This window comes from Sander lucioperca, chromosome 11 (assembly GCF_008315115.2).
Source record: "Sander lucioperca isolate FBNREF2018 chromosome 11, SLUC_FBN_1.2, whole genome shotgun sequence".
In the NCBI taxonomy this organism is placed as follows: Eukaryota; Metazoa; Chordata; class Actinopteri; order Perciformes; family Percidae; genus Sander; species Sander lucioperca.
Window position 1 is genome coordinate 17,274,793 of NC_050183.1, and position 26,935 is coordinate 17,301,727.

The 26,935-nt window shown below is 39.7% G+C and overlaps 3 protein-coding genes and 1 long non-coding RNA gene across 8 annotated transcripts; 3 read left to right on the forward strand and 1 right to left on the reverse strand.

Annotated features, from left to right (window-relative positions):
- Positions 1–300: 300 nt before the first annotated feature.
- LOC116038209 lies at positions 301–23,660 on the forward strand. The gene is made up of 3 exons (XR_004102052.1): positions 301–311; positions 489–496; positions 23,581–23,660. It is a non-coding gene; the product is annotated as an uncharacterized LOC116038209 (long non-coding RNA).
- On the forward strand, positions 3,071–9,482 carry serpinb1 (serpin peptidase inhibitor, clade B (ovalbumin), member 1). Of its 2 annotated transcripts, XR_004898754.1 has the most exons (8): positions 3,071–3,312; positions 4,925–5,113; positions 6,450–6,587; positions 6,684–6,801; positions 6,899–7,041; positions 7,181–7,348; positions 8,487–9,322; positions 9,360–9,482. XR_004898754.1 is itself a non-coding variant. In XM_036007164.1 (7 exons), the coding sequence occupies exons 1-7, from the start codon at positions 3,145–3,147 to the stop codon at positions 8,892–8,894; spliced, it is 1,332 nt and encodes a 443-aa protein (XP_035863057.1). In that variant the 5' UTR covers positions 3,071–3,144; the 3' UTR covers positions 8,895–9,479. The 2 variants fall into 2 exon arrangements, 1 of the variants encoding a protein (XP_035863057.1); XM_036007164.1 differs by having other exon boundaries at positions 8,487–9,479.
- Positions 11,042–16,222, forward strand: LOC116038194 (GDP-L-fucose synthase). Of its 3 annotated transcripts, XR_004898755.1 has the most exons (11): positions 11,051–11,446; positions 12,806–12,963; positions 13,089–13,203; positions 13,471–13,599; positions 13,687–13,760; positions 13,854–13,987; positions 14,307–14,438; positions 14,521–14,600; positions 14,772–14,871; positions 15,064–15,298; positions 16,055–16,222. XR_004898755.1 is itself a non-coding variant. In XM_031282429.1 (10 exons), exons 2-10 carry the CDS (start codon positions 12,806–12,808, stop codon positions 15,117–15,119), a joined length of 978 nt encoding a protein of 325 aa, XP_031138289.1. In that variant the 5' UTR covers positions 11,042–11,104; the 3' UTR covers positions 15,120–15,314. The 3 variants fall into 3 exon arrangements, 2 of the variants coding, with proteins under 2 accessions (XP_031138289.1, XP_031138288.1); XM_031282429.1 differs by lacking the exon at positions 16,055–16,222 and having other exon boundaries at positions 11,042–11,104; positions 15,064–15,314; XM_031282428.2 differs by lacking the exon at positions 16,055–16,222 and having other exon boundaries at positions 15,064–15,314.
- Positions 18,041–26,902, reverse strand: bmb (brambleberry). Of its 2 annotated transcripts, none has more exons than XM_031282416.2 (13): positions 26,750–26,902; positions 25,486–25,751; positions 24,508–24,636; positions 24,227–24,412; positions 23,917–24,139; positions 22,765–22,881; positions 22,477–22,656; positions 20,127–20,333; positions 19,886–20,036; positions 19,207–19,268; positions 18,955–19,082; positions 18,520–18,641; positions 18,041–18,408 (listed from the first exon to the last, which is right to left on the reverse strand). In XM_031282416.2, exons 2-13 carry the CDS (start codon positions 25,747–25,749, stop codon positions 18,279–18,281), a joined length of 1,899 nt encoding a protein of 632 aa, XP_031138276.1. In that variant the 5' UTR covers positions 25,750–25,751; positions 26,750–26,902; the 3' UTR covers positions 18,041–18,278. The 2 variants fall into 2 exon arrangements, with proteins under 2 accessions (XP_031138276.1, XP_035863056.1); XM_036007163.1 differs by lacking the exon at positions 26,750–26,902 and adding an exon at positions 26,647–26,664.
- Between the last annotated feature and the right edge of the window lie 33 nt (positions 26,903–26,935).

Consider the following 26,935-nt stretch of genomic DNA (forward strand, 5'->3'; position numbering starts at 1 on the left):
ACACGTCATTCAAACATACTGTAGTAATACCAGCCAGGTAGTGCAAGCTTGTGGAAAAAACCTTTTTCTTAATTTGTCCATGCTTAATGTGGGATGATGCACTGACAGTTTTATAATACACATGCATCAAGTGTAGAAGAGTAGGCATCTTCCCGTGACGGCACATCCCTCTGGCTCCCTCTAGTGGAATACATATGTTTAGCCCTCTCTGTTTGCATTGTGCATTGATTGGCTTTGTTCATTGGGCCACCAAGGACCACCAAAAAGGAGTAGTAAACACAACAACAACAATCATTTAGCATTTTTAAAATGTTTTAACATTTCACTCATTTGTATTCATTTCAGTATCAGTATTCAGTATTTGCATTTTCTTCTTAACAATTAGTAGGCTTAAGCCTTCTTAGAAATAAATGTGACATCTCTGAGTTTCTCTGTTCATTCTTGTAATTATTTAAGTTTTTTACTGTTAATGTTCCACTTTCTGTAAGAAGGGAAAGTGTCCTGAACTGAGCAATTAATTTAGTAGCGAAAAAATGAACTTTTAGTAAATGTTTCTCTTTTTTCACCTTTTGTGAAGCGGCAAGTATCGAGTGTTGACATTAGATCCTTGGTCAGATTCTTAGGCTTTTTTAGACTTCCAGACTTAAATTAGGAAACTTCTTTAAAGGTGCAGTAGGTAAGACTTATAAAACTAACTTTCTGTCATATTTGCTGAAACTGACCCTATGTTCCAGTAGAACTACATGAAGCAGGTAATTAAAAAGAAATCCAGCTACTCTGGCACCACCTACAGCCTGTAGTGTGATTTGCAAAAATCCACAGCTCCCTGTTCAGATGCACCAATCAGGGCCAGGGGGGGGGTGTCTAATTGCGTGTCAATCACTGCTCATGCACACGCATTCATTCTCCCTTGTGGGGGGAGGGGCTTAGGAGACCGTTTTGGGCTTTAGCAGAAAGGGAGGAGGGACTGAGAAGTTGTTGATGTTCAAATTTGTTGGCTAAGTCCTGGATCTTCACAATCCTACCTACAGCATCTTTAACTTGAATGTAATTTAGTTTGGCAAAATGTACTTATTTAACACCGATGCATTGAGCAGTACGGCATGGTTTGTTACAGGGGTGAAACATCATCTATATTTCCCATACTAAAGTACTGTTTTGTGTACTTGTGTAAGGAAGACATAGGGGAGGAGGGCTTCTATACTATAAAGGCTCAGGCTATAGGATGGTGGTTATGTAACAGAGAGGTCTGGAGTCCAAGAGTTGTATGAATCATAAATGTTATCATGTTTCAGTGGTTGTCAAGGCTATACTGTATGTCTGCATGACGGGTGGAGACAAGATATAATCTCTATAGTAAATCACACAGACACACCTTTCAACACACGTTTCAAAAGAACAACCTCTACTCTGCCTTGGCTCACGCCCTTTTACATAAAAAGTATTTATTCAAAGTTCTACCTTCAGCCAAAGAGAAAGGAAACAGCTATATACTGTACACTAAGCGTCAGGTTGAGTATAGCAAGAAGTTAAAGTGATGTTCAATAACATGATTTGAATTATTCAAATAGGGTACATATTTGTTCATCTCCGAAGGTTTTCAATTCAAAATGAACAAAAATAAAATGCCTGGAGATTCCCTTTCACTTGGCTCAGTATTCCAAGAAGTAACCCATAGTATTTTTAGTAAGGCAGACTGTTTATGAAACCTGAAGACCCCAAAGTAAACATCACATTCCACTGTGCTCATGTAATCTCAATCGGTCTCTTTTTCAAACTTGTCTTGCTTTTTTTCTGGGCTCCAAAAAGAGAAGGATTATGTTACTGCAATTATGAATGTGTTGGAAAACATCTGGCTTTAAGATCTGAGCAGTGGTGGAAGAAATACTGAGATGTTTTACTTAAGTAAGAAGTGGAAGTAGAAAAGTATTAGCAGTCCAAAAATGTACTTCAAGCCTCAAAAGTTAAAATAGGCTTTTCAGAATAATATATATATATATTTTCACAAGTAGCTTAATCTATACTTGTATATAATTTATGTGTTGATTATGTTTTGTATTAATAAGAAAAAAAATAATTGCGTGTAACTAGATGTCAGATATATGTAGTGGAGTAAAAAGTACAATATTTTCCTCTGAAATAAAGTAGAAGTATATAGACTACAATGCTGATACTCAAGTACAAGCATTTTAAAATTGTATTTGAGTACAGTACTCGAGTAAATGTACTGTTTCATTCCACCACTGTATCTGAGCAACATAAAATATGACACATTGCGAAATATTTCATAATTGTCACGATGACGGCAGAGGTGTACTTGTATTAATCATTTATTACAATTTTTTTAAAACATATTTTCATATCAGTGTAACAGGACATGACATACGAGGCTTTTATATGACAGGATTTCACACATATAACACTTTTTAGATGATTCCAATATTTAAATAAAAATAATGTCTGTTTGTGGGCAAAAAAAACTACCACCTAAATAAAGGACTTGGCATTTCCAATATTTTATTATAGCCTATTGTCTTTTTATTTACTGGTTTTCTTTCATTGCCTCTTAGAATTGTTATTGTATATATTTGTTACTTTAATGTGTCCCTTACATTAGCTCCTTACTGTTTTTCAAATAAAGCTTCCCAGTATAAGCATTTTTACATATCTGTACTTGTGTAACCGGTGTGACAATAAACATTTTGAATCTACTTGGCAGTGAAGAGAAGGCTTTGATCAAACATTTAGACTCATGTTGGGAGATAAGATTGAACTGTTAAATGCTTATATTAAATGTGAAATGTTGTGGTTTTTAAATACTCTGAAATTTGTACAGAGTTTGGTGTGGGTGGCTAGACAGAAATGTGTGAGATGGGTGGGGTTCTGCTGGAGGATCTAAAACCCTGGTTATGGCCCTGCCTTCACCCATCCGCAGTCATCGGATAGCAAAAAAAAAAACAATAATTAATTCAATAAATAATAATTTCAATATTAAAAGTGGTTTAAGAACTGGTGTAAATGTTGTTCAAACTTTTCCACAGCGCTGACCTCAGTATCTGGACATTAGGCATGTATTTGTCACCAGTCAGTGATTTATCGCCCAGTCACGCGTCCCACCCACACCACTGTTTGTGTTCCGTATAAATGAGAAGCGGTAGACTTCTGGGTTTAACCACTGGCCCTGCACTTTGTGGTGTCTCTATTTCTAGGGGACTTTTTCGGACTTTTTTACTTTTTTACGTTTTGCTTTCACTTTTCCACACGTTAAGTGCGTGCGAGCAGAGCGTGCCTCAGTCGTCGCGGGACCACCAGGTAATGTAACAACGTTAGCTAATAGGCCTGAAACACACACGGACTGTGTTATCATGTAGCTTTAACCTGCTGATATCTATGGTGCTCTGCGTACTTCACACCAGCTAGTGTGGCCAATGTGCTATTTAAAGATGGTCGTGTGTACTGGGTGTTTATTTCCGGGTGTCCGACCGTGTGAAAACTGCCACTATAGTCAGAGACGTACACACACCGTTTTGTATCAACTTTATTAATAAATGCGTTCAGATTTTGTGAAACTGTCAAGTTAAAAAAGTTCAATACCTGAATCATGTTTTGAATCACCCGGTATAAACTCGCTGTAAATGCGGAATTCCCTTTAAATATATCTTAAACCTAGTGGTTAAACCATGGTGGAGGTGGATGTACACATCACAGTGTCTTGGATGATCATCCAGAGCCCAGTTTTTCAAAAGTAATCCAGTGGGATTTAGGATCACGGATTGGATCAGATCTTGGAAATGGGTTTTTCAAAAGCAAAAGAGGGATTCCGAACAAGATCAGATCATGTAATCCGATTTTACATTTGATCTGGATCAAACCTGCCCTTTGGGTTTTTTCAAAACTTGGAACTCGGTTTGGGATCTATTTGGTCCAATATTGGTTTAATCATTTATCATAAAATAAAGGTTTACTGATGCATGTTGTCACATCTAATGATATATGGACTATTGGATAGTATTGTTTTTGTTTTGCTATTTAACATAACAAAATAAGGAATGTCAAATGTTTTTGTTTATTACAGCTTTTCTGTTTCTTAAAATTAAAACAAACTATGGCTATTTGTGACCACCAGTATTTTGCCTACCTGTTGTTCTTTGCTAAGCCAGTAGACTACACTGTTGGTTCCATTTACGGCTCTGGTAAACAGGATTTGGTAATCCTGAAATAAAAGTCATAAAAGTAAGTTGGATCAGGTGATAAAGAGCAAAACATGGGATTTCCAAATCTGTATCAATTTGATCCAGATTAACTATTTTGAAAAACTGGGCCCAGGTGACCACAATGCCAATAGGCTGCATGTGCAAATAGATCATTCAAATGATTTTAGGGCCAAAAAAATTGTGTCAACATCACCTGCTGTGGGTAAAATGGCACCACCGAACCACAGGTGGGCTACATTTAATTGGTGCATTAACAAAAGGGGGGAGGGGAAGCTTTATGGATATGTATTGAATAATTTGTTTTCTAAAAGCATATTTCAGTCTTCCTTTTTTCTAGGTAGAGATATGTATGAGGGTTTCACAGGTTACACATTACTTGCAACAAAACTTTGCAGATAATGTTTTGCATTTTGCCTTTATTTTATGTTAACAATAAAGATAAGAGGGATGGAGAAGGAGGTAATGTGCAACCAAAGTAAATAGGTGAACAATCAATTATCCCTTAATCCCTTAGTTTGAAGGACTGTAAAGCCTCTCTTTCCTGGTGGGTGTTGTCAATTGTGTATGATGAAAAATGTATTTAGGTTACAGTTTGTTTCATTTAGACACCAATTATGAAATATAATTTAGGTGCATTTCTGTTAACATGAAAATCTGTCCTAAAATGTATTTTACAAAATGGACTTATAAACCGATTTCCTTCATTACAGGAAAACCGTACATCATCAGTTATGGCCGCCATCAGCAGCTCAAACACAGGTTTTGCCTTGGAGCTGTTCCGCACTCTGAGCCAAGCAAATCCCACCGGGAACATCTTCGTCTCCCCGCTGAGCATCAGCTCGGCCCTGGCTATGGTTTACCTGGGTGCTGAAGGAGACACTGCTGCTCAGATGGCACAGGTCAGCACACTGTCTCTCTATTACATGCACCTCCGCCTCCACTTCTAGCCCAGTCATAAAAAGTAATAAACATTACGAAATGCAGTCGACCAGGCCTGTTTCCATTAAACATTTTGTGAGCTCTGAAGTTCAGGCTGTTGGCTAAGGTGTGTATTGTATGCAAAGACTGAAAGGCGTGTCTTCAGACAGGCAAAGTCTTACGATACCTGTACTTTGACCTCAGTAAGCACCTCTGAAACGAGTAACGTACTGGTTGCTTAAAAGCAGAAGGTTATAAAAACTGGAAGTTGAACAAAGAGTTACTGTTTCAGTTCGTAAAACCTGTTTACTACTGAAGTATAGTAAATCCTTTGTTATTTGTATTTTATTTTGATTAATGACCTCTGTAATAGAAATGTGTTCTCTTTAGCCAAAATGGCAAACCTTCATCTGCAGTGGTTCAGCAGGTTGATGATGAATGACGACTCAATACTCGAAACATTAGCAAACACAGCATTCATCTGCTGCTATAACAGCCTCCACTCCTCTGGCAAGTCTTCCCACCAGACTTTAAAACTTGGCTGCAAAGTTTTGATCCTAATTACAAGCGCATGAGTGAGTCCGGCCGCTGATGTTGGGCGATTAGGCCTGGCTCCTAGTCGGCATTGTAGTTCATCCCGAAGGTGTGGGATAGGGTTGAGGTCGGGGCTCCGTGCACGCCAGTTCAGTTATTTCACACCAAATTAGGAAAATAATTTCTTTATATTCCTGGTTTTGTGCAGGGACAACAGGAAAGAGCCTTCCCCAAACCATTGACACAAAGTTGGAATTGTATACTTTAGCATTAAGCTTCCCCTTATTTAAAACTAAGTGATCTAGCTCATACCATTAAAAAAACAGCCCTAGATCCAAAGTGCACAAAAGTACACACAAGTATGGGGGCATGCCTGTCTGCATACATTTGGCCTTATAGTGTATAATATGTAGAGCAGGCACATACATTTAATAATATTAAAACAACAGACATGACTGAACATTAGAATTACAAGCAACTAAAAGGCACATAGAGAATATCTATTATTAAGCTTATATACAGTGTAACAGCCATGGGAAGCAACACTACACATCATGTACAGCATAGATGCTTGACAATATTACGCATCATATAACCTGCAAATGTATCAGTAAGTTGAGGGTAATTTTTCTCCACTAACCACATTTTTTAAATTTCTAGCAAAAGTCTTACAAGCTGTAAAGGTATCATAGCTCATAGAACAGTGTAATATTCTTACTTTTCACTACCTGTAACAATTTTTTGATCCCAAAATAATGTGTGTTGTTCCAAACGTGCACACAGGCCCTCTCATTCAGCTCTGGTGAAGGCGTCCACACAGACTTCCAGACACTGAACGCTGACATCAACTCGCCATCTGCATCATACATCCTGAAACTAGCCAACCGTCTCTACGGAGAAACTACCGCCAACTTCCTCCCGGTGAGTTTTCGGTGTTCACTCATCACAGAAGACCCTGTTATTGAATCGATAACTTTATAATGACTGAATTGATAAGACGTTATCCACTCTCTGCAGCAATTCCTCAACGCCACGCAGAAGCACTACCAGGCAGACCTGAAGGCTGTTGATTTCATCGGGGCTTCAGAGGCGTGCAGAGCGGAGATCAACAGCTGGGTCGAGCAGCAGACAGAAAGTGAGTAATCCTAATTGGACCAGCGACAGCGATCACTTGATAGGGTCTTCTGTGAATCAGTGTTAAATGGTTGCTTTGTCTGTGTATTCCCTTTCAGATAAGATCAAAGATCTTCTGAAGCCAGGAACAGTCACCCCTATGACAAGATTGGCTCTGGTTAATGCTATCTACTTCAAGGGCAACTGGATGAATCGCTTTGATGTGGCAAACACCAAAGAGATGACCTTTAAAGTCAACCAGGTGAAGTGTGCAGCATAAAGACATGAACACTAGATACAGGAACACCATTTAACAAATGAGGAACTGAACATCTAGAAACTAAATTCAAACTTTCTAACGTGTTCGGATCATCTTTAAATTTTTGTTTCTTGCACATCAGAATGAGGCCAAGCCGGTCCAGATGATGTACCAGATGAAGAAGCTGCCCTACAACTACATTCCTGAGCTCGGTCTGCAGGTCCTGGAGCTGCCGTACGTGGATGAGGAGCTCAGCATGTTCATCCTGCTGCCTGAGGAGTCCGCGGACGGCTCTGACCCTCTGCTGAAGGTACACAGCCCAGAAGCAACTAACTAGGCTTGCAAGGAATGTAAAAGAATCAAACAATCAAAATGTATTTATAAAGCACTTTAAAAAGCAACCAACGTTGCACAAGGTGCTGTACAGAACAAAGTAGAAGTCATTTAAAACATTTAACATTTAACATTTAAAACATGAAACAGTATCACAGTAAACATTTTGCACAAAAATGTCAGCCTCAGTTGGGAAAGGCCAAGGAAAAAAGGTGGGTTTTAAGAAGAGATTTTAAATTAGACAGTGAGGAAGCCTGTCTAATAGGCAGAGGTAGGTCATTCCATATTTTTGGAGCTGCCACAGCAAAGGCACGATCCCCTTTAAGTTTCCGCTTCGTTTTAGGGACACTCAGGCGCAGTTGTTCAGCTGACCTGAGTGAGCAGGTCGGTAGGGCTGTGCATTATTTAAAGAAATTCTTAGTCGACTAACACTCATTCAATCGTATCGACTAATCGATTAGTTGATTTAATCGACAGATCTGCAAAGAGTCATGCAAAAGCACCACTTTAATTCTTGTGTTTACCAGAGATGTGCTCGTACGTTTCTTGGAAATAAGTCATTCAGCATGAAAAAAGCATAAAACATGACTAATCGACTAAAGAAATCTAAGTTGACTAAGACCAAAACGAGTGATTAGTCGACTAATCGACTAAGAGGGAACAGCCCTACAGGTCGGTGTGTAGGGGTGAAGCAGCTCGGACAGGTAGGACCATTTAGGGATTTAAACACAAGTAAATTCATTTTAAAATGGATCCTAAAATATACGGGCAGCCAGTGGAGTGAAGCTAAGACGTGGGTAATGTGCTCATATTTACGAATACAAGCTGTGATGCATACATTATGAACCATTTGCACTCTTGGAAAAGTTTAGAATCGATATCAACTAATACGCAGAATAATAACTCTGAAATTACCCATGGTTTTGGATCTCGCAAAAGAGATCTTGATCTCAATGTCATACAATACTGTGTGTGTGTGTGTGTGTGTGTGTGTGTGTGTGTGTGTGTGTGTGTGTGTGTGTGTGTGTGTGTGTGTGTGTGTGTGTGTGTGTGTGTGTGTGTGTGTGTGTGTGTGTGTGTGTGTGTGTGTGTGTGTGTGTGTGTGTGTGTTCCAGCTGGAGACTGAGCTAACAAGGGAGAAGCTGGACGAATGGACCAACAGGGAAAACATGGACGTCCACTCAGAAGTCCTGGTTCACCTGCCCAAGTTCAAGCTGGAGGAAGACTACGAGCTGAGTGAGCCTCTGTACAAACTGGGCATGAAAGACGTGTTCTGTGCGGCGAAGGCCGATTTGTCCGGCATGAACGGCGATCGAGGACTCTTTCTGTCTACGGTGGCCCACAAGGCCTTTGTGGAGGTGAACGAGGAGGGGACGGAGGCGGCTGCAGCCACAGCAGGCATGATAGCATTCTGTATGTTGAGGGAGGAACACTTCACAGCGGACCACCCCTTCCTCTTCTTCATCAGGCACAATAAGACCAAGTCCATCCTCTTCCTCGGCAGGTTCTCGTCTCCTCAGTAGACAGAACCAGCAGAAGAAGATGTTGGGCCAATTCAAATAAAAAATGTGCAAAATCCTTAAAATGAAAGCTTAATTTTCTGTGATGTTTTGCCAATTGAAGAACTGCATTATTTGTTTGCATTTGCACTGGAATCCTATTCCAGTAAATAAGTATTTTTGGTTGAATGAATGCGTTATAATAAAAAGAAGAAAAAAAAAGAAAACAAATGTATTTGTAATTTGGCTAAACTGATCATTTTTGTTAACAGAATGAACACCACATCAAAACTTAAAATGGATTGAAAGTTTCTCAATCTTAATAAAAATAGTACTAAGATTGTTATATTTGGACAAACTGACCTATTGGATGATGTTCCCGGTGAGATCAAAATCGACCTTTTGTTAACATAGCAGAAAAAGCCGCTTTCATGTCTGCATTTTTTTCTCATGTTACAATAAGTCAATATATGATCCAGCTTTTTAAAGTGAGCTGCTGTTCTCTTAAGGGGCATCCCTCAGACATCAAGAGTTACTAACTGCTGACCTTTATAGGTGAGAACAGGTCATTGCACCAGCCAGAGCAAAGTGTAAAAAAGGCCATCTCTGTTGGTGTGCCTCTATCAGTATATACAGCTTGGATTATGAACTCCACCTCCTTAGAAAGGATAGCTTGAATATAATATATAAATATAGAATAGCTTGGATTTTTTGAACCTGCATATAAACATTACCGGTGAACATAGTAATAATTTTAAGTAATATGACACTTATTTGATTACTTACATTTTTTTACATAACTTTATTGTAGTACTTTTCTTAGTGTAAAAAATAATGTGAATATAAATATGAATGAAAACTGAAAAGTTTGGTGTACACCAAACTTTTTAGTTTTCATTCATGAGGAGATTTATGGCTCATGATAAAAAAAAAAAAAAACTAATTGTATTTCATAGGCCTTTTTTACCGAGATAGTTTTGTCTGAATTTGGTAGTGCGTGTAGATGTTTTAAAAGTAGCAATACCATAGGGTAAAAAACATAGAAATAGATTTTTTCTGTTACAAGTAAAAAGCTGCATTCAAAATGTTACTTGATTATAAGCAAAAGTATTAGCATCAAAAGTACCAAAAGTAAAAGTCGCCTACTTATTATGCAGAATGGCCCATTTCAGATTAATATTATGTCATTGGATTATAAATAGTGATTAATTTCAAGCATAAGGTAGATCTAATGTAAAGTGGTGTAGTAGTAGTATAGAATAATACATCATAATTAATTAGTTGATTGTATTACGAAGACTATAGGCCCTAATAATCTGAATCAGGATTAAAGTTATCAAATAAATGTAGTGGAGTCAAAAGTACAATATTTGCCTCTGATATGGATAGGAATAAAAGTATCATAAAATGGAAATACTCAAGTAATGGCAGCTCAGTCCGTAGGGCGTTGGGTTGGGAACCGGAGGTTTGCTGGTTCAAGTCCCCGTCAGGCTGAAATACACTGGTAGCTGGTAAATACACTGGTAGCTGGAGAGCCAATTCACCTCCTGGGCACTGCCATTGTGCCCTTGAGCAAGGCACTGAACCAACACCCCCGAACTGCTCAGGATGCCTGTTCAGCAGTCGCAGCTCACTCTGACATCTCTCCATTAGTGCATGTAAAAGGACCTGAGCATGTGTGTGTGTATTTCAGGCCTGTGTGTAACAACAACAGAGTGTAAATTGTAATTTCCCCATTGGGGATGAATAACGAGTATAAATTATTATTATTAAATGTACAAGTACCTCAAATTTGTCATAGCCTACAGTAATCAAAGAAATGTACTAGGCTAGTTACAGTCCACCACTGAAAGATTTGTTCTGGATATTTTCCTGACAGACAATGAAGTTGTGTACAGTCAACAACTGTTGTTAGTATGAGCAGATAAAAAACTGCAGGTCTTGCAGCGTGAAAGAAAAACCGGAAAGCGTATATTCATAAAAAAGTAAAAGTAAAAAATCCTATCAAAATATCAAAATACTGTAAGAAAAATAGTAGTATGAAAAACATGTATGTTTAATATCTTTTCACTTTGAGAATAATTGCAGCACTTCAGGGTGTCTATTTGAGGCACGAAAACGACCCGGCTGTTCATCAATAAAACTTTATTTTGAAGGTTATAACCGGAATCCGAGTTCTACATTCTATCTGGCTCTCTAGTTTGCTGTCCATGTAGCTAGTTTACAGCTAACGGGTGAGAGCCAGCTACTTACCGTTATTTGTTAAGCTCGGAGTTAACATTGTTTTACTGCTCTAGAAGGGAAGCATACTTATAATTTATTAGAAGTTATATAATTTACTTGCGACATAGTTGTCACATTCATGTTTAGTTAGTTTATGTAGCGTCACTCGCTGAAAGGAATGAATGTTACAGCGGTTACCTGCTAGCACATCAACTTTGGCTAATAACGTTAGCTTGTCTGGCTGGCTTTGCACAACCCAGTTCTGGACAGTGGTCATCTCTAATGAGCAGGTAACAACAAACAAGTTGGTCTTGGGATTTCGTTGTTATAGGCTACGTCATCCGAAAATAGAGGTAAGCTAGTTAACCAACGTTAAGTTAGCTATAGTTTACGTTAGTTAACAATATAGGGTTTCTAATGTGAGTTTGGCTTGATTGACCCTTTTATTTTGTAGTTGAAGATTGCTCATGTAATGCACATTTGCACATTTGTTCAAAGGTCTGTTGAAAAACAAGTCATTAAACTGATATACTTGTTTACAACAAATAGAAATCCTGTTGTATTTTGTTATTTTTTTAATTCAACTTCAGTAAACCACACTTCGTGCTTCACTTTGAATATGAAAGTTTAAAATAAATCTGTGATTTTAGTACCCTCTAAGGTTAAAAGGTGACTGGTTTGGCGTAAATAACAACTATATTAATACAGGGGTTTACCAAGCCCAGGGGGGTCAGAAGTCTAGAGGGGAGCCCCAAAACATTTTTGGCATGTGAGCAAGGATGGATTACTGAATGAGCCTACCGGGCCCAAGAGGTCAAGGGGCCCTGAAGCCCAAGTAGTTAGGTGAAGTCACTACCTCAAAATGTCAAAAAGCAAAAGGCTATGAATCTGAACAAATGTAGGTATTGCCCTTCTCCAGCTGACCATCTCAAAAATGCACCAGAATACAGGAAATCACATCTACCAAATTCTGAATTTTCTGGGGGAGTACCCACAGACCCCCCCCCCCCCCTCCCCGTTTGCACCCACTATTGCACAAATAGGGGGGGGGGGGGGGGGGGGGGGGTGTCCTTATCCATCTGTGCCCAGGGAGACAGTAGTTCATAATCCGTCACTGTATTAATACCTAACCTCACTGTATTAATTTACAATGTAACATTATAGCGGGCCATTTGTGTCAATAATCGTCAAGCACAGGTGACTCCGTGTGGTGGGAGGGGCCCCCCAAATCAAATTCTGCTTAGGGCCCCCAAACGGCTCGGGCCGCCACTGACGTTATGTTTGCACATACAAGGAGTTTGATTTTTGCATTGTTCATATACCTAACGTTACACAGAAAACAATCACAACCACACGAATAAAATGTCTATATACAAGTTAAGTGTTTCTGTAAGTTGTAAACAACATAACGTTTGCTGGCAAAGGCTCTTTTCAATTGCTCTCTGTTTGTTTTGTTTGATAGTTAATCAAACGTCTTGCTTGGGGCTTGTAAAGAATATATGTATCCTCTGCACTCAACTGTTGCATGACGTGGCATTTACCTGACCCAACGCACCCACCTGTAGACACTATCAGGGAGCCGTCAGTGCCATATTACCTGCTCCTTTGTGAAACGAAATATAGATTCACAATCATATGCAAACACTCATATCTTATTTTGTTTGTATTATATTTGTGACCCATTAAATCTTTTTGTGTTTTGCTTTGTCTAGATGAGCTGTCAGGGTGATCACACCCCTCCATTGAGGGTGTTGGTGACAGGAGGATCCGGCTTGGTGGGCAGGGCTATACAGCATGTGGTCAAAGAGGAGGGGGGAGCCAAGGAAGGGGAAGAATGGATATTTCTCTCCTCCAAAGATGCCAACCTCATGTGAGAGCATACTTTCTTTAGCTACTGCAAACATGCAAACACATGTATTTGTTACTACTAATGCACACAATTTGGAGACTGTCTCTGCACTTTCAGCATTCTGTGTTATTGTGGCATTTCTTCAGGAACATGGAGGAGACACGGGCAGAGTTTGAAAAATATCGGCCGACCCACGTCATTCATCTGGCTGCTATGGTTGGGGGGCTTTTCAAGAACATGAAGTACAACCTGGACTTTTGGGTATGAGAAAGTCACGCTTCTACTATCAATGCTAATTGTATATTGCTTTTATCTTTTTTTTATTATTAGTTTTTATCTTGTTTTTATTAATTGGACTGACTGACATCAACGTAATTTCGTTGTGTTCATACAATGAAAATAAAGTATCTTGTATCTTGAATCTAATAAATCAGCACATATGTTTGAAAAAGGTTGTTGGATATGTGTTAAGGCTAAGAAGACCTTGTTGGGTAATAGAATAATGAATGCTGTATCTGTCCCCTCCAGAGAAACAATGTCTACATCAACGATAACGTGCTGCAGGCAGCACATGAAGTTGGCGCGGTCAAGGTTGTTTCCTGCCTGTCCACCTGCATCTTTCCGGATAAAACCACCTACCCTATCGACGAGACCATGGTAAAAGGCCCCTATGTGTGCTCTTAGCTGGCAAGTATCGGCACATTTGTAAATGGCAACTAACTTTACTTTACATCTTTGCACAAGATCCACAACGGTCCACCTCATGAGTCGAACTTCGGCTATGCCTATGCAAAGAGAATGATTGATGTTCATAACAGGTGGGAACTCTGTTGTTGGTTTTGCATGTTTAGTACATTTACACTGTCACATAGAATAAGAATTGTCTGTAAAACTGTTTGTATGTTTCACAGGGCGTATTTCCAGCAGCATGGGAGTTGCTATACAGCTGTGATTCCCACTAATGTGTTTGGTCCCCATGACAACTTCAGCATTGAGGATGGTCATGTGCTGCCAGGCCTCATTCACAAAGCTTACATTGCTCAAAGTAAGTCTATTAATGCTCTTTTTTTTTTCTTTTTTCAATTTAAAATTTCCACCTCACTGTGATCTTAGATCAGTAATAAGACTAGAACTCCACATCACTACTATCAGATACTTTCATACATTCTTTTAAGGTGTCTGCAAACCTTATTACGTTTACTAAGTTGTGTTGTTACCATTTATTTAATGACTGTGACTGAAGAACAATATTTAATATAAGATTAGTAACAGCGCTGATACCAATCCCATGCATTGAACTCGTAGGGTATAGTAGGGATACATGAAGTCATATAAATTGTGTACTCGTTTGTGTTTATGATCAGAGGAGGGGAAGCCCCTGGTGGTCTGGGGCTCCGGCACTCCCAGAAGACAGTTCATCTACTCTTTGGACCTGGCTCGTCTCTTCCTGTGGGTTTTGAGAGAGTATTCAGAGGTCGATCCAATCATTCTCTCTGGTAAGTCCTTATACACAGCATATCGATAGTGAAAGGTGAATTACATCCGTAGTAAAACCTGTGTTGTGTCTGCTGGTTCCAGTTGGAGAGGAGGATGAAGTGTCCATCAAAGAAGCTGCAGAAGCAGTTGTGCAAGCACTGGACTTTAAAGGAGAAGTGGTGGTATCCTTGTGATCACGCTAAGTTAATCAATGTCATCACAGCAAGTTTTTAGAGGTTTACAATATAAAGTCCATGTTCCAGATTTGAGGCGACTCAACACGGTGCACCTTCCTCTTGAATCAGATTTCTAACCATCAGTTCCCTGTAGTTTCCTTGACCTTTGACCTCCAGTTTGATACCAGTAAAGCAGACGGCCAGTTCAAAAAGACAGCCAGCAATGCAAAGCTGCACCGCTACCTGCCGGACTTCACCTTCACACCCTTCAAACAAGGTGGGACTGACTAATTGTGTGTGTGTGTGTGTGTGTGTGTGTGTGTGTGTGTGTGTGTGTGTGTGTGTGTGTGTGTGTGTGTGTGAATTCCAGCAGTGCAGACATTTTAAATACTTGGTAAAAATGAAAAGAAGCATGTTTTGACTACATCTGCTGCCTGTCTTCACTTATTCTTCTTGTTTTAACTAACAGCTTTAAAGGAAACCTGTGATTGGTTTGTTGCCAACTATGACGCAGCCAGGAAGTGAACGCTCTGCCAATGAATTTGGTACAAAGTCGATCTATGACCCGCTCTGTTGGAAGAGGACGTGGGGATGGCAAAGGTGGAGAGGGCTGGGAGAAAACAAGGTGGCTCATGTGCAAAGGTAGATGGATGTGGCTGAATTGTGTGTTCCAGTTAGATTCAGCCACTCAGTGAGCTAGACTAAATATACTCAGCAAAACAAGAAACGTCCTGTCACTTTCAACCGCTTTTATATTTTAAATAAACTTAACATATGCAAATATTTGTATGAACATTAAAAGATTTAACAACTAAGACATAAACTGAACAAAATCAAAAGTAGCCCTCAGTATCTGGTGTGGCCACCAGCTGCATTAAGTACTGCAGTACATCTCCTCCTCATGTACTGCACCAGACTGGCCAGTTCTTGCGGTCGTTGTTGCCGTCCTGTACCTGTCCTGCAGGCGTGACATTCGGACGTACCGATCCTATGCAGGTGTTGTTACACGTGGTCTGCCACTGCGAGGACGATCAGCTGTGCTTCCTGTCTCCCTGTAGCGCTGTCTTAGGCGTCTCACAGTAGGGACATTGCAATGTATTGCCCTGGCCACATCTGCTGTCCTCATGCCTCCTTGCACCGTGCCTGAGGCACGTTCACGCAGATTAGCAGGGACCCTGGGCCTCTTTCTTTTGGTGTTTTTCACAGTCAGTAGATGGGTCTCTTTACTTTCCTAATTTTCTTATAACTGTGACCTTAATTGCCTACCGCCTGCAAGCTGTTATTGTCTTTTTGACCGTTCAACAGGTGCATGTCCATTAGTTGTTTATAGTTCATTGGACAAGCATGGAAAACATTGTTTAAACCCTTTACAATGAAGATCTCTAAAGTTTTTGATTATTACAAAAGTATCTTTAAAATACAGTGTCCTGAAAAAGGGGCGTTTCTTTTTTTGCTGAGTTTATATCACTTTGAATTCAAGTCTGCAACATTTCTCTTAATAGAAAGTATAAAACAATTTGTCTACCGACCTGTATGTAGAATATGTTAACTATGGCAGTGTTCATAATTATAAGTAAAGTTAATTAGGGGTTCAATCTGTCGGGATTAGTCTTTTTCAGCATTTATCACTTACAGTGAGGAAAATAAGTATTTGAACACCCTGCTATTTTGCAAGTTCTCCCACTTAGAAATCATGGAGGGGTCTGAAATTGTCATCGTAGGTGCATGTCCACTGTGAGAGACATAATCTAAAAAAAAAAAATCCAGAAATCACAATATATGATTTTTTAACTATTTATTTGTATGATACAGCTGCAAATAAGTATTTGAACACCTGTCTATCAGCTAGAATTCTGACCCTCAAAGACCTGTTAGTCTGCCTTTAAAATGTCCACCTCCACTCCATTTATTATCCTAAATTAGATGCCCCTGTTTGAGGTCGTTAGCTGCATAAAGACACCTGTCCACCCCATACAATCAGTAAGAATCCAACTACTAACATGGCCAAGACCAAAGAGCTGTCCAAAGACACTAGAGACAAAATTGTACACCTCCACAAGGCTGGAAAGGGGCTACGGGGAAATTGCCAAGCAGCTTGGTGAAAAAAGGTCCACTGTTGGAGCAATCATTAGAAAATGGAAGAAGCTAAACATGACTGTCAATCTCCCTCGGACTGGGGCTCCATGCAAGATCTCACCTCGTGGGGTCTCAATGATCCTAAGAAAGGTGAGAAATCAGCCCAGAACTACACGGGAGGAGCTGGTCAATGACCTGAAAAGATCTGGGACCACCGTTTCCAAGGTTACTGTTGGTAATACACTAAGACGTCATGGTTTGAAATCATGCATGGCACGGACGGTTCCCCTGCTTAAACCAGCACATGTCAAGGCCCGTCTTAAGTTTGCCAATGACCATTTGGATGATCCAGAGGAGTCATGGGAGAAAGTCATGTGGTCAGATGAGACCAAAATAGAACTTTTTGGTCATAATTCCACTAACCGTGTTTGGAGGAAGAAGAATGATGAGTACCATCCCAAGAACACCATCCCTACTGTGAAGCATGGGGGTGGTAGCATCATGCTTTGGGGGTGTTTTTCTGCACATGGGACAGGGCGACTGCACTGTATTAAGGAGAGGATGACCGGGGCCATGTATTGCGAGATTTTGGGGAACAACCTCCTTCCCTCAGTTAGAGCATTGAAGATGGGTCGAGGCTGGGTCTTCCAACATGACAATGACCCGAAGCACACAGCCAGGATAACCAAGGAGTGGCTCTGTAAGAAGCATATCAAGGTTCTGGCGTGGCCTAGCCAGTCTCCAGACCTAAACCCAATAGAGAATCTTTGGAGGGAGCTCAAACTCCGTGTTTCTCAGCGACAGCCCAGAAACCTGACTGATCTAGAGAAGATCTGTGTGGAGGAGTGGGCCAAAATCCCTCCTGCAGTGTGTGAAAACCTACAGGAAACATTTGACCTCTGTAATTGCAAACAAAGGCTACTGTACCAAATATTAACATTGATTTTCTCAGGTGTTCAAATACTTATTTGCAGCTGTATCATACAAATAGTTAAAAAAAAATCATACATTGTGATTTCTGGATTTTTTTTTTTTTTTTAGATGTCTCTCACAGTGGACATGCACCTACGATGACAATTTCAGACCCCTCCATGATTTCTAAGTGGGAGAACTTGCAAAATAGCAGGGTGTTCAAATACTTATTTTCCTCACTAACTCTTTAAGGGTTAAGTTCTTAATTCACTGTATTTATTGAACAAAAATGTTATGTGCTGTTTGAATAGTGCATTGAATGTTTTTTTTTTACTCAGTATATTTGCACTGAGCAAATTAAATGTTTTATATCAGTAATGTCTTAAGTTTCTTGGCTGAATCTTTAAGTAGTATGCCACAGGCTGAGATTTCTGACAGGTATGAGAAGTCCAGACTGATTCATGGTAAAGAAATAATTTATTAACTTAAAAATAAACAGGCAGGCAGAACTTAAAATGACATCACAATAAGAGTTGATAAAAACATTTTTGCAGAGAAGGCACTATCAAAAAAAGTTGCTCTGTTTGAATACAGACAGATCCATGGGTAATCAAATTGTGTTTACTTAAATGAACCGTTAAACATGGCAGTAAAAATATATTTAAAACATATGTAGTCTAAAAAGAAATGCAGTGCTCATTTAGCAACATAGGAGGTGTGCCCCCCTTCATGGATTCTGCAGTAGTCCTGTCCTAGCACGGCTCTCTTCTTACAGACCTTCCCTGTTTTTGTGATACCATTGCACAGCTGACGGCCTGATAAAGAGCTGCCGAGACAAGAAAAAAAAGTCAATTATTTTTTAGTAAAGAACAACAGTTGAAAAAGGCCTAATCAATTAGTAACACTTGCTTGTTAGTGTTTAAGGCAAAACTCTGACCTGTTGCTGACTACTGACGGGGTAGGACTCGCACTTCGGGAGTCGTTCATGAAATCATGCGAGTCGGTTACAAAATCAAAAACACCTCCCAGGTTTCTAAGGGGGATATCGGCAACCAGAGCCTACAAAAAAAAAAAAAAATAAATACGCAACATTTGTAAAGGCAAATTTTATTAGTTCATGAGGTACTGAATTTCCTTCATATCTTCGCTGTCAGGCAGAAACCTTGTATCTCCATATTTTGTCATTTAATTTGTTCCATTAATCAATGCTGTTGGTCACTCTGTGACGGGTCGATGTTGTCTGACTTCGTCTGAGGTAAATAGCTCAATGTTTTCAAATTAGCCTTTTTCTTCGTTTCTTGAAAAACAACAGTTTTGGACACAAAGGTTTTCACCTAACAGCGATGGTATGACTTTAACTCGATTTGCTCACCTTTGAAAGAACTGGCTGTGGTACAAGCCTGGGAGTGGAGTGATTGGGTGTGCCAATGATTGGCGTAAACCTGGACTCTGGGATTGGCTTCCTGTGAAGGGGAGACGCTGCTGATACGCCAAAGTTACCTGTAGGCAAAGACATAAGTGAGTGCAAATATGAGTAACTGAAATAAAAAGGTGCCAATTTGTAATTTTTTTTTTTTTTTTTTTTTACTGTTAAGGTACAATAGTTTATATTCATATTTCATACCAGATATGAAGCTGTCCTGATTCAACAGGTCGTCTTGATCGATAGAGCCATCATTTTCATCTCTGAAACAAAAGAAGTTAAAGAAATAAGAGCACCCATCTCCCATAATGCTGCACAATTGTTGAAAATTGTGTTTTAGTGATAGCAACTCCAGACGTTTCTAATTTAGGATCTGCATCAAACTCAGGGGATACATGTAAAATGAATCAGCAACTACTTTGATGATTAATGGTTTGTGTCACTTCTTAGCAAAAATGCCATACAAACAAGTATGTTTGTATCATTGTACACCCAATATCTTTGTTAGACATATAAACGAAGAACGTTTGATGTCAACTTGGGCTCAGGGAAATTATACAGAGCATTTCTTTTTTTTTTTTTTAAAGATTATTTTTTGGGGCATTTTTAGGCCTTTATTTACACAGGACAGATGAAGACATGAAAGGGGAGAGAGGTGAATGACACGCAGCAAAGGGACGCAGGTCGGAGTCAAATCCGCGGCCGCTGCGTCGAGGAGTCAACCTCCACACGTGCACCCGCTCCACCAACCGAGCCAACCCGGCCACTATACAGAGCATTTTTTAACAATTATTGGACATTTTATAGGCAAAACAATTGTTTGCTAATAAAAATGATCAGTTGCAGCATAGACGGTATGTAATGAACTCCGCAGACTCACTTCTGCGGTGTAGAGGACGGCGGATACGAGGATGAGCTGGATGATCCTGGTTTCTGTGGCTCCACGATGGCCCATGAGGCCAGCGGCAGCGGGGCGGCTGGTTTTCCTCTGGACTGAAAGCACACCCACAAATGACTCGCAAACCACTGCCCTGCAGATGTGAACAAAAGAAACATTGTGAGAAAGGAATGAGACTACTGGAGACATTGTGTTTGCCTTGGGAGCAGCTTTACGTATGTACCCAGAGAGAGAATGAGCAGCAGCAGGCTGAGGCAGGGGAGATCCAGCGCCGGCTGCTGGTTGACCTCGGCCACTGCGTTAAGAGGCACGGCGAGCAGCAGCATGGCTCGAGAGAAACCTGGACAACGCAGGAACGTCTGCAGGACTGCACCCATGACGAAGTAGCCCGTATGTGCAATACACGTCCACATGGCGGTCAGGCTCAAACCTGTAATCACAAGAAGCACAAGGGAAATAAAAATCATAGCCATATTTAAGTGTTTTTTTTTTTTTAGGACATCTCCGACTACAGAGGATGATATTTGGCTGATGTGATCATCCTAATGGTTGACTGGAGGGGTCCGTTACCACACTTCTGGGGTGTTCATGTGCAATAAACAATTATTTGAATACATTTTTTTTTTTAATGAAAGTTGATTTTTTGCAGACTTTGTAGGAAAAGATGCTTTTAGAAATCTTAGATTTATACAATGTTGGTTATTATACTAAAAGTCAAAAACATGTTTTTATGAATAATATATTTTCTTGAACTGAATCCATAAAACCCTAAGATTCCACTGAGATCTACTTTTGATTTGATTAAAGATTCAATTGATGTTTATTTTTTATCATCAGTCAGTCTGCTGATTTATTCTTTTGTTTTGTCTGAAATGACAAATTGTCAAAAAAAAAAAAAATGGGCCATCATAATAAGTTTTGTTTTCTCAAACAAAACAAGCCGAGTCCAAAACTCAAACAGATATTTCATATATTATATACGACAAAAGGAAAAAAAAAATAAAAAAAAAAAAAAATCCTCACATTTGAGATGCTGGAAGAGAATGTTTGGCATTTTTTGCTTTTAAAAAAAAATTACTGGAATGGTGATCAAATCATTTCAACTCAATGCATAGTGTATTTAATGGTTCATGTTGGAGCTATTCATTGTTTGGTTATATTTAATAGTTAAATATTTATTTAATTTCTGTTTTGCTTGAATCATACAGCTACATAACCTTGTTTATATTATAATAATAATTTATATTTATTATTTTAAGTATCTGCTAGTGCTTTTGTTTTGAAAGTACCACGCAACCTTAGCCACCAGGTGAAGTCTACATACACTCACCTAAAGGATTATTAGGAACACCATACTAATACTGTGTTTGACCCTATCCTATCAATATGGGCCAACATTTCTAAAGAATGCTTCCGGCACCTTGTTGAATCAATGCCACAAAGAATTAAGGCAGTTCTGAAGGCGAAAGGGATCCCCCACACCATTACACCACCACCAGCCTGCCCAGTGGTAACAAGGCATGACGGATCCATGTTCTCATTCTGTTTATGCCAAATTCTGACTCTACCATCTGAATGTCTCAACAGAAATTGAGACTCATCAGACCAGGCAACATTTTTACAGTCTTCAACTGTCCAATTTTGGTGAGCTCGTGCAAATTGTAGCCTCATTTTCCTATTTTTAGTGGCGATGAGTGGTACCCGGTGGGGTCTTCTGCTGGTGTAGCCCATCCGCCTCAAGGTTGTGCCTGTTGTGGCTTCACAAATGCTTGGCTGCATACCTTGGCTGTAACGAGTGGTTATTTGAGTTAAAGTTGATCTTCTATCAGCATGAATCACTCGGCCCATTCTCCTCTGACCTCTAGCATCAACGAGGCATTTTTGCCCACAGGACTGCCGCATACTGGATGTTTTTCCTTTTTCAGACCATTCTTTGTAAACCCTAGAAATGGTTGTGCGTGAAAATCCCAGTAACTGAGCAGATATATATAAATACTCAGACCAGCCCGTCTGGCACCAACAACCATGCCACGCTCAAAGTTGCTTAGATCACCTTTCTTTCCCATTCTGACATTCAGTTTGGAGTTCAGGAGATTGTCTAGACCTGGACCACACCCCTAAATGCATTGAAGCAGCTGCCATGTGATTGGTTGATTAGATAATTTAATTAACATGAAATTTAACATGTGTTCCTATTAATCCTTTAGGTGAGTATATGGGTGATCAGTTATGTAGACACCGGCGAGGGCTGATGGTTTTTTATCAGAGCCTATTGTTCCTTTGTTTAAAATGTTTGTTTGCCGAGAACTGGATAAATAAACCTCACAAAATGCCATCTCTGCCTGGACAATGAACGTTTTTATCGCTGCGTAAGATTCACTCCTTCGGTGCCTCAGTGGCTGTTTGACTTTGAGTTTTTAAGTTTGTTTTGTTCAATCTGAGGACAAATCGCCACTACAGTTCATCATAGATGTCAGACCCCAAAATTGTTATTTAAATCAACAAATTATTTTGTAGAAAACATGACAAATGTGGACAAACGTGGTCACTGCACCGTGGGTGTTCTGTCTCACCTGCCCAACCGAGGTAGCCCTGGATCATGTGGAGCCTCTCCTCGATGCGGCTCTGCATGTTGTCCAGGTAGTGCAGCGTGGCTCCCAGGGTCCTGTTCATGCGCTCCAGTTTGTTCATCAGGTCAGTGTAGTACTGCGAGGTCTGGTCCTGGTACTGCAGAAACTCCAACATACTGTGATCTGATCAGCCACAAGAAATTGACATTTTAACGAAACGTTTAAAAAAAAAAAAAAAAAAAAAAAAAAAGATGTGATGAATTTAGATTTGTGATGCTCCGTTTTGATTACCAATCTTTTGGTGGATGTCCTGAGCTTGGTGTCTAACATCTGCGAGGTCTTTAACAATCGCCTTGTGGCTGTCCTGCACCTCCGAGCCCTGGATCTGCAGATGCTCACTCACATTCTCTTAATACAAAAGAAAAAAAAAAAAAAAAAAGACAGGAAGGCAGTCGATAAATATCTAGTGTTTCTGTCCAACAACAAATCGGAATTATAGCTCAGTATTTTGTTAGATTTTTATTTTGAAGGGGCAGAATAGAACTCATTCAGGACATGAAACTGTCATATAGACTATTTCTTTGAGGAATAAAATTAACTAGTTTATTCACACACACAAAAAAAAAAAAAAAAAAATTGGTTACACTTTACTTGAAGGTATCTACATAAGAGTGACATGACATTGTCATGAATGTGTCAAACATAAACAAGTCAAACATTTATGACATAAGGCTTCTTTAAGTGTCATTCAGTTTTTGTCACGACAAGTTAGGAATAGGGTTAGAGTTAGGGTTCATGTGTCATGACAGTGTCATGTCAGTCTTATGTAGATACCTTCAAGTAAAGTGTTACCAAATCTGTCTGTCTATCAATCAATCATGCTTATTTTGATGCAGATAAAGATTTATAAACATTTGATTATTTAAAAGTAGCCACACAGCAATGCAGGCACACATTTTGGTATGTCGACACTTCAGACAAGCACAATTCAATCATTACCATACTTGTCTAAACTAGAGCTGAAAAGATTAAATCGATTCCTTGTCAACTATTAAGTTACCTATTTTGATAATTAAAATCGGTTTGAGTTATTTTTTTAATGTAAAGATTATCGGATTCCAGCTTCTTAAATGTGACTATTTTATTGTTTCTTCACTCCTGTGTGACAGTATACTGATTATCTTTGAGTTGTGGACAAAACAAGACGTTTGAGGACGTCATCGTGGGCTAGGAAAAACACTGATCGACTATTTTCTGACATTTTATAGAACAAACGATCTAAAGTCGAGAAAATCAAGAAAATACAGATTAATCGACAGTGAAAATAATCGTAATTTGCAGCCCTAATCAAAACTAATGTATGACTCTAATTATGTGCCAAATATACTAAATGCTAAAAATACTTTTGCAGTGTGAGATGCATGAACACATGAAAGCTCTCACCCATTCTCTTTGTAATGCCCTGAATGAGCTGGGCTACCAGTTCCTGTCCAGAGGCGATGAGGGCTTTTTCCTGGCCCAGACGCTCCAAGTTGTCCCTCAGTGAGCTCTCCATTTGCCCCTGGCCCTCATACAGTTTCCCCTGTTGTTCCTGCAGAGCACTGTGACCATCCAGCAGCTTGTCCAAGGAGGCTGCGGTCAGTTCCTTCAGCTCCAGCTGGCCCTCCTGTCACAAAACGCAGATCAAAGCAAAATCAACCTGCATACTGTGCACATGAAGATTTAAAAAAGGTGACCGAAAACTAAAATCTACCTTGAGGCCCTTCATTGCGTCTAGCTGGCTCGTGGCTGTCGAGATGAGCGCGTTGACAGTGTGCTCTGCTCTGCGCCGGAAGAGCTGCTGGCGAGTCGCGTAGCAAACAGAGCGCGCTCTGTTGCTCACTATGTGGTAAGCATTCCATGTGTCTGAATCCATGTCTGCTGTGCACTCTTTTATAGTCTGAAACAACAACAACAGTAGATTTAAAATAGCATCACAAAGTTTAAAAACACAATATTTTGAAAATAAAATGTAATCCTAACTGTGTATTTTACCATTTCCTCTGTGCATGGGTAGGTCTGGCGCCCCTCAACCTCTGCCTGGCAGTTAAACAGTACGACTCCAAGCTTCGCAAGCTGCTCCTCTGGGAGGCTTTCACAGCTCGCCTTCAGCTGGGCAACCACCTACGACGGAGCACAGCGCTTCATTCAAATATAAAAAGGACAAACCAGTGGATGCGTAGGCCTACGGTTGCTATGGCAAACAAAGCTTCGAGGACTGCCGCCATTTCATGAAAAGGTCCAAAGATGGAAAAGTCTTTACAGCAGTGTTTAACTTTTAAACTGTAATTGCATTTTTAAAAATCACAAAATATCTCATGACAGATCTTAGGTTGTCTTGTCACCTTTTACACAATTTTAGCAAAAATCCCAAACAATTAGCTGGTTCCAATATTTAAAAACATAAGGTTCTGTGTGTGTGTGTAACTATATTCGTGGGGCCCAAAAACCAGGAATACAGTATACTTGTGGGGTCCAGGTAGCTTTGTAGGGCCAAAATGCTGGACCCCACAACTTCAAAGGGCTGTTTGAGGGTTAAGACTTGGTTTTAGGATTAGAATTAGGTTATGGTTAGGGTGAGGGTAAGGGTTAAGGTTAGGCACTTAGTTGTGATGGTTAAGGTTAGGGTAAGGGGCTAGGGAATGCATTATGTCAATGACGGGTCCCCACAAAGATAGTGAAACGCACTGTGTGTGTGTGTGTGTGTGTGTGTGTGTGTGTGTGTGTGTGTGTGTGTGTGTGTGTGTGTGTGTGTGTGTGTGTGTGTCTCAGACGGTTGGTTATCAAAAGAAGCAATTTGAAGACATCACCTTCAGGTTTGATTGAGGACCTTATTAGATTAATCGATGATTAACCAAATGTTTATTAGTTGCAGCCTTACATATAAAATCACACAAATCAACAAGTCTTTGACCCTGTTTGCAAAAGTGGATTCTGGGCCAAAGACTGAGAAACCCTGAATTTCAAGTTTACCTTGAAATGACAGCTGTCTAACGGGCTCAGCTCCATCTGCTTTGCCTCAGACAAAAACCTCTCATCTGTTGTAGCCATCTCAAACTGAGCATCCTTTGCAAGAAGTGCTGGAACTGCTGCTGCTGGTGGAGGTGCTGCTGGTGCTGCTGGTGGAGGAGCCGAGGCCTCCTTCAGCCACTCAAACAGCCCGCTGACTGCAGGACACTGACAGGCCAGAATGCTGATCAGCAGGAAATACAGGCGGTGGATCAGGAGATGAGCCATGTCTGGAACAGAACACAGTAAGAATACATAACGAATCATCACTCAGCTTTTTTTTGTCACTTAAAATATGTACAAACAGTTTGGGAAAAACAATGTTTTCATTATTAAAGCTTTTTTTTATTGTTTTATTTTAAAAACGTACTATTAATAGTATTTTAACCAAATATCTGTCACTCTTGATAGAAATGGCAGAGATTAAGATTGTTTTCTGGCTTTACCAAAAAAAAAAAAACATATCCGACACATACAGTGTATAACTGCTTACTTTTTATCTAAATCTCAATATTAAAAGAACTCTTTCAAAAAAAAAAAAAAAAAAAAAAAAATCACCTGTAATTTGCAGGAGAAGTGTTAAGCTATATAACCTAAAATGTCCAGATTTTGAGGATATCGCTAGATGGCGACAGCAACACAATATGTTTGAACGATTGTTTGAAAAAGTATATGCACATTATGCAGCATTCTGGATCTGGTTTATATGAAATTACGGGGTCTTGTACAACCATGCGGAGTGGGCATGGTGACACAATAATTAAAACTAATTCATTCATTCATATATTCACATGTTTGAATGAAGACCACACTGAGGAGGCTTGCCCAGGCATGTCTGCAATGCTGCACAGGCACTCCAACACAGTAGCCTACCTCCTGTAGACCCAGAATACAACATTATAAAATAAAATACAGAATTATATTTTACTAATGCGGAAAAGACACGACAGGTTCTGAATAAAACGAATTCAAATCTAACAGGACGCAACTGTGAATAAGATTTCCCATCAGTTTTAAGCACCGGGAGCTCATCACCCATGCTTTCCTCAGTGTGCATAAGAAAATAGGAAATAAGTAAACCCAGTTAAAAATCTAATAGATTTTCAGCACATTCAAAACACTCACTTGTAACAGCAATATATACGAGTAAAATAACTGAAAAGTACACCTTGCCATTAAAAACACGCCCGATTAAACGCACACATTTAAATATTTTTAAATGATGTACCGGTTTAATTTTGCAGGTCCTTGTTGGCGCTGTCTCCCTCACACACAGCTGATGGGAATGACATTTAATTCTTATTTTTTTTTTGTCCACCATCTCTTCGTCCTATAGGACGAGGACACAGCCAATGGAATTGCTCGCATTTTTGCAGGGGACGGACATGGAGTGTGTTAGATTTATATCACGGCT

Coding starts and splice junctions, on each gene's coding strand:
- bmb (XM_031282416.2), bottom strand. CDS start 25,749: ATGGCTCATCTCCTGATCCACCGCCTGTATTTCCTGCTGATCAGCATT. Junction 24,637..25,485: donor TAGACAGCTGTCATTTCAAG/GTAAACTTGAAA, acceptor GCTCCGTCGTAG/GTGGTTGCCCAGCTGAAGGC. Junction 18,642..18,954: donor CACAGCCAGTTCTTTCAAAG/GTGAGCAAATCG, acceptor TTTTTTTTGTAG/GCTCTGGTTGCCGATATCCC.
- LOC116038194 (XM_031282428.2), top strand. CDS start 11,276: ATGTTACAGCGGTTACCTGCTAGCACATCAACTTTGGCTAATAACGTT. Junction 12,964..13,088: donor TCCAAAGATGCCAACCTCAT/GTGAGAGCATAC, acceptor GCATTTCTTCAG/GAACATGGAGGAGACACGGG. Junction 13,600..13,686: donor ACCCTATCGACGAGACCATG/GTAAAAGGCCCC, acceptor TCTTTGCACAAG/ATCCACAACGGTCCACCTCA.
- serpinb1 (XM_036007164.1), top strand. CDS start 3,145: ATGAGAAGCGGTAGACTTCTGGGTTTAACCACTGGCCCTGCACTTTGT. Junction 3,313..4,924: donor AGTCGTCGCGGGACCACCAG/GTAATGTAACAA, acceptor CCTTCATTACAG/GAAAACCGTACATCATCAGT. Junction 7,349..8,486: donor GCTCTGACCCTCTGCTGAAG/GTACACAGCCCA, acceptor TGTGTGTTCCAG/CTGGAGACTGAGCTAACAAG.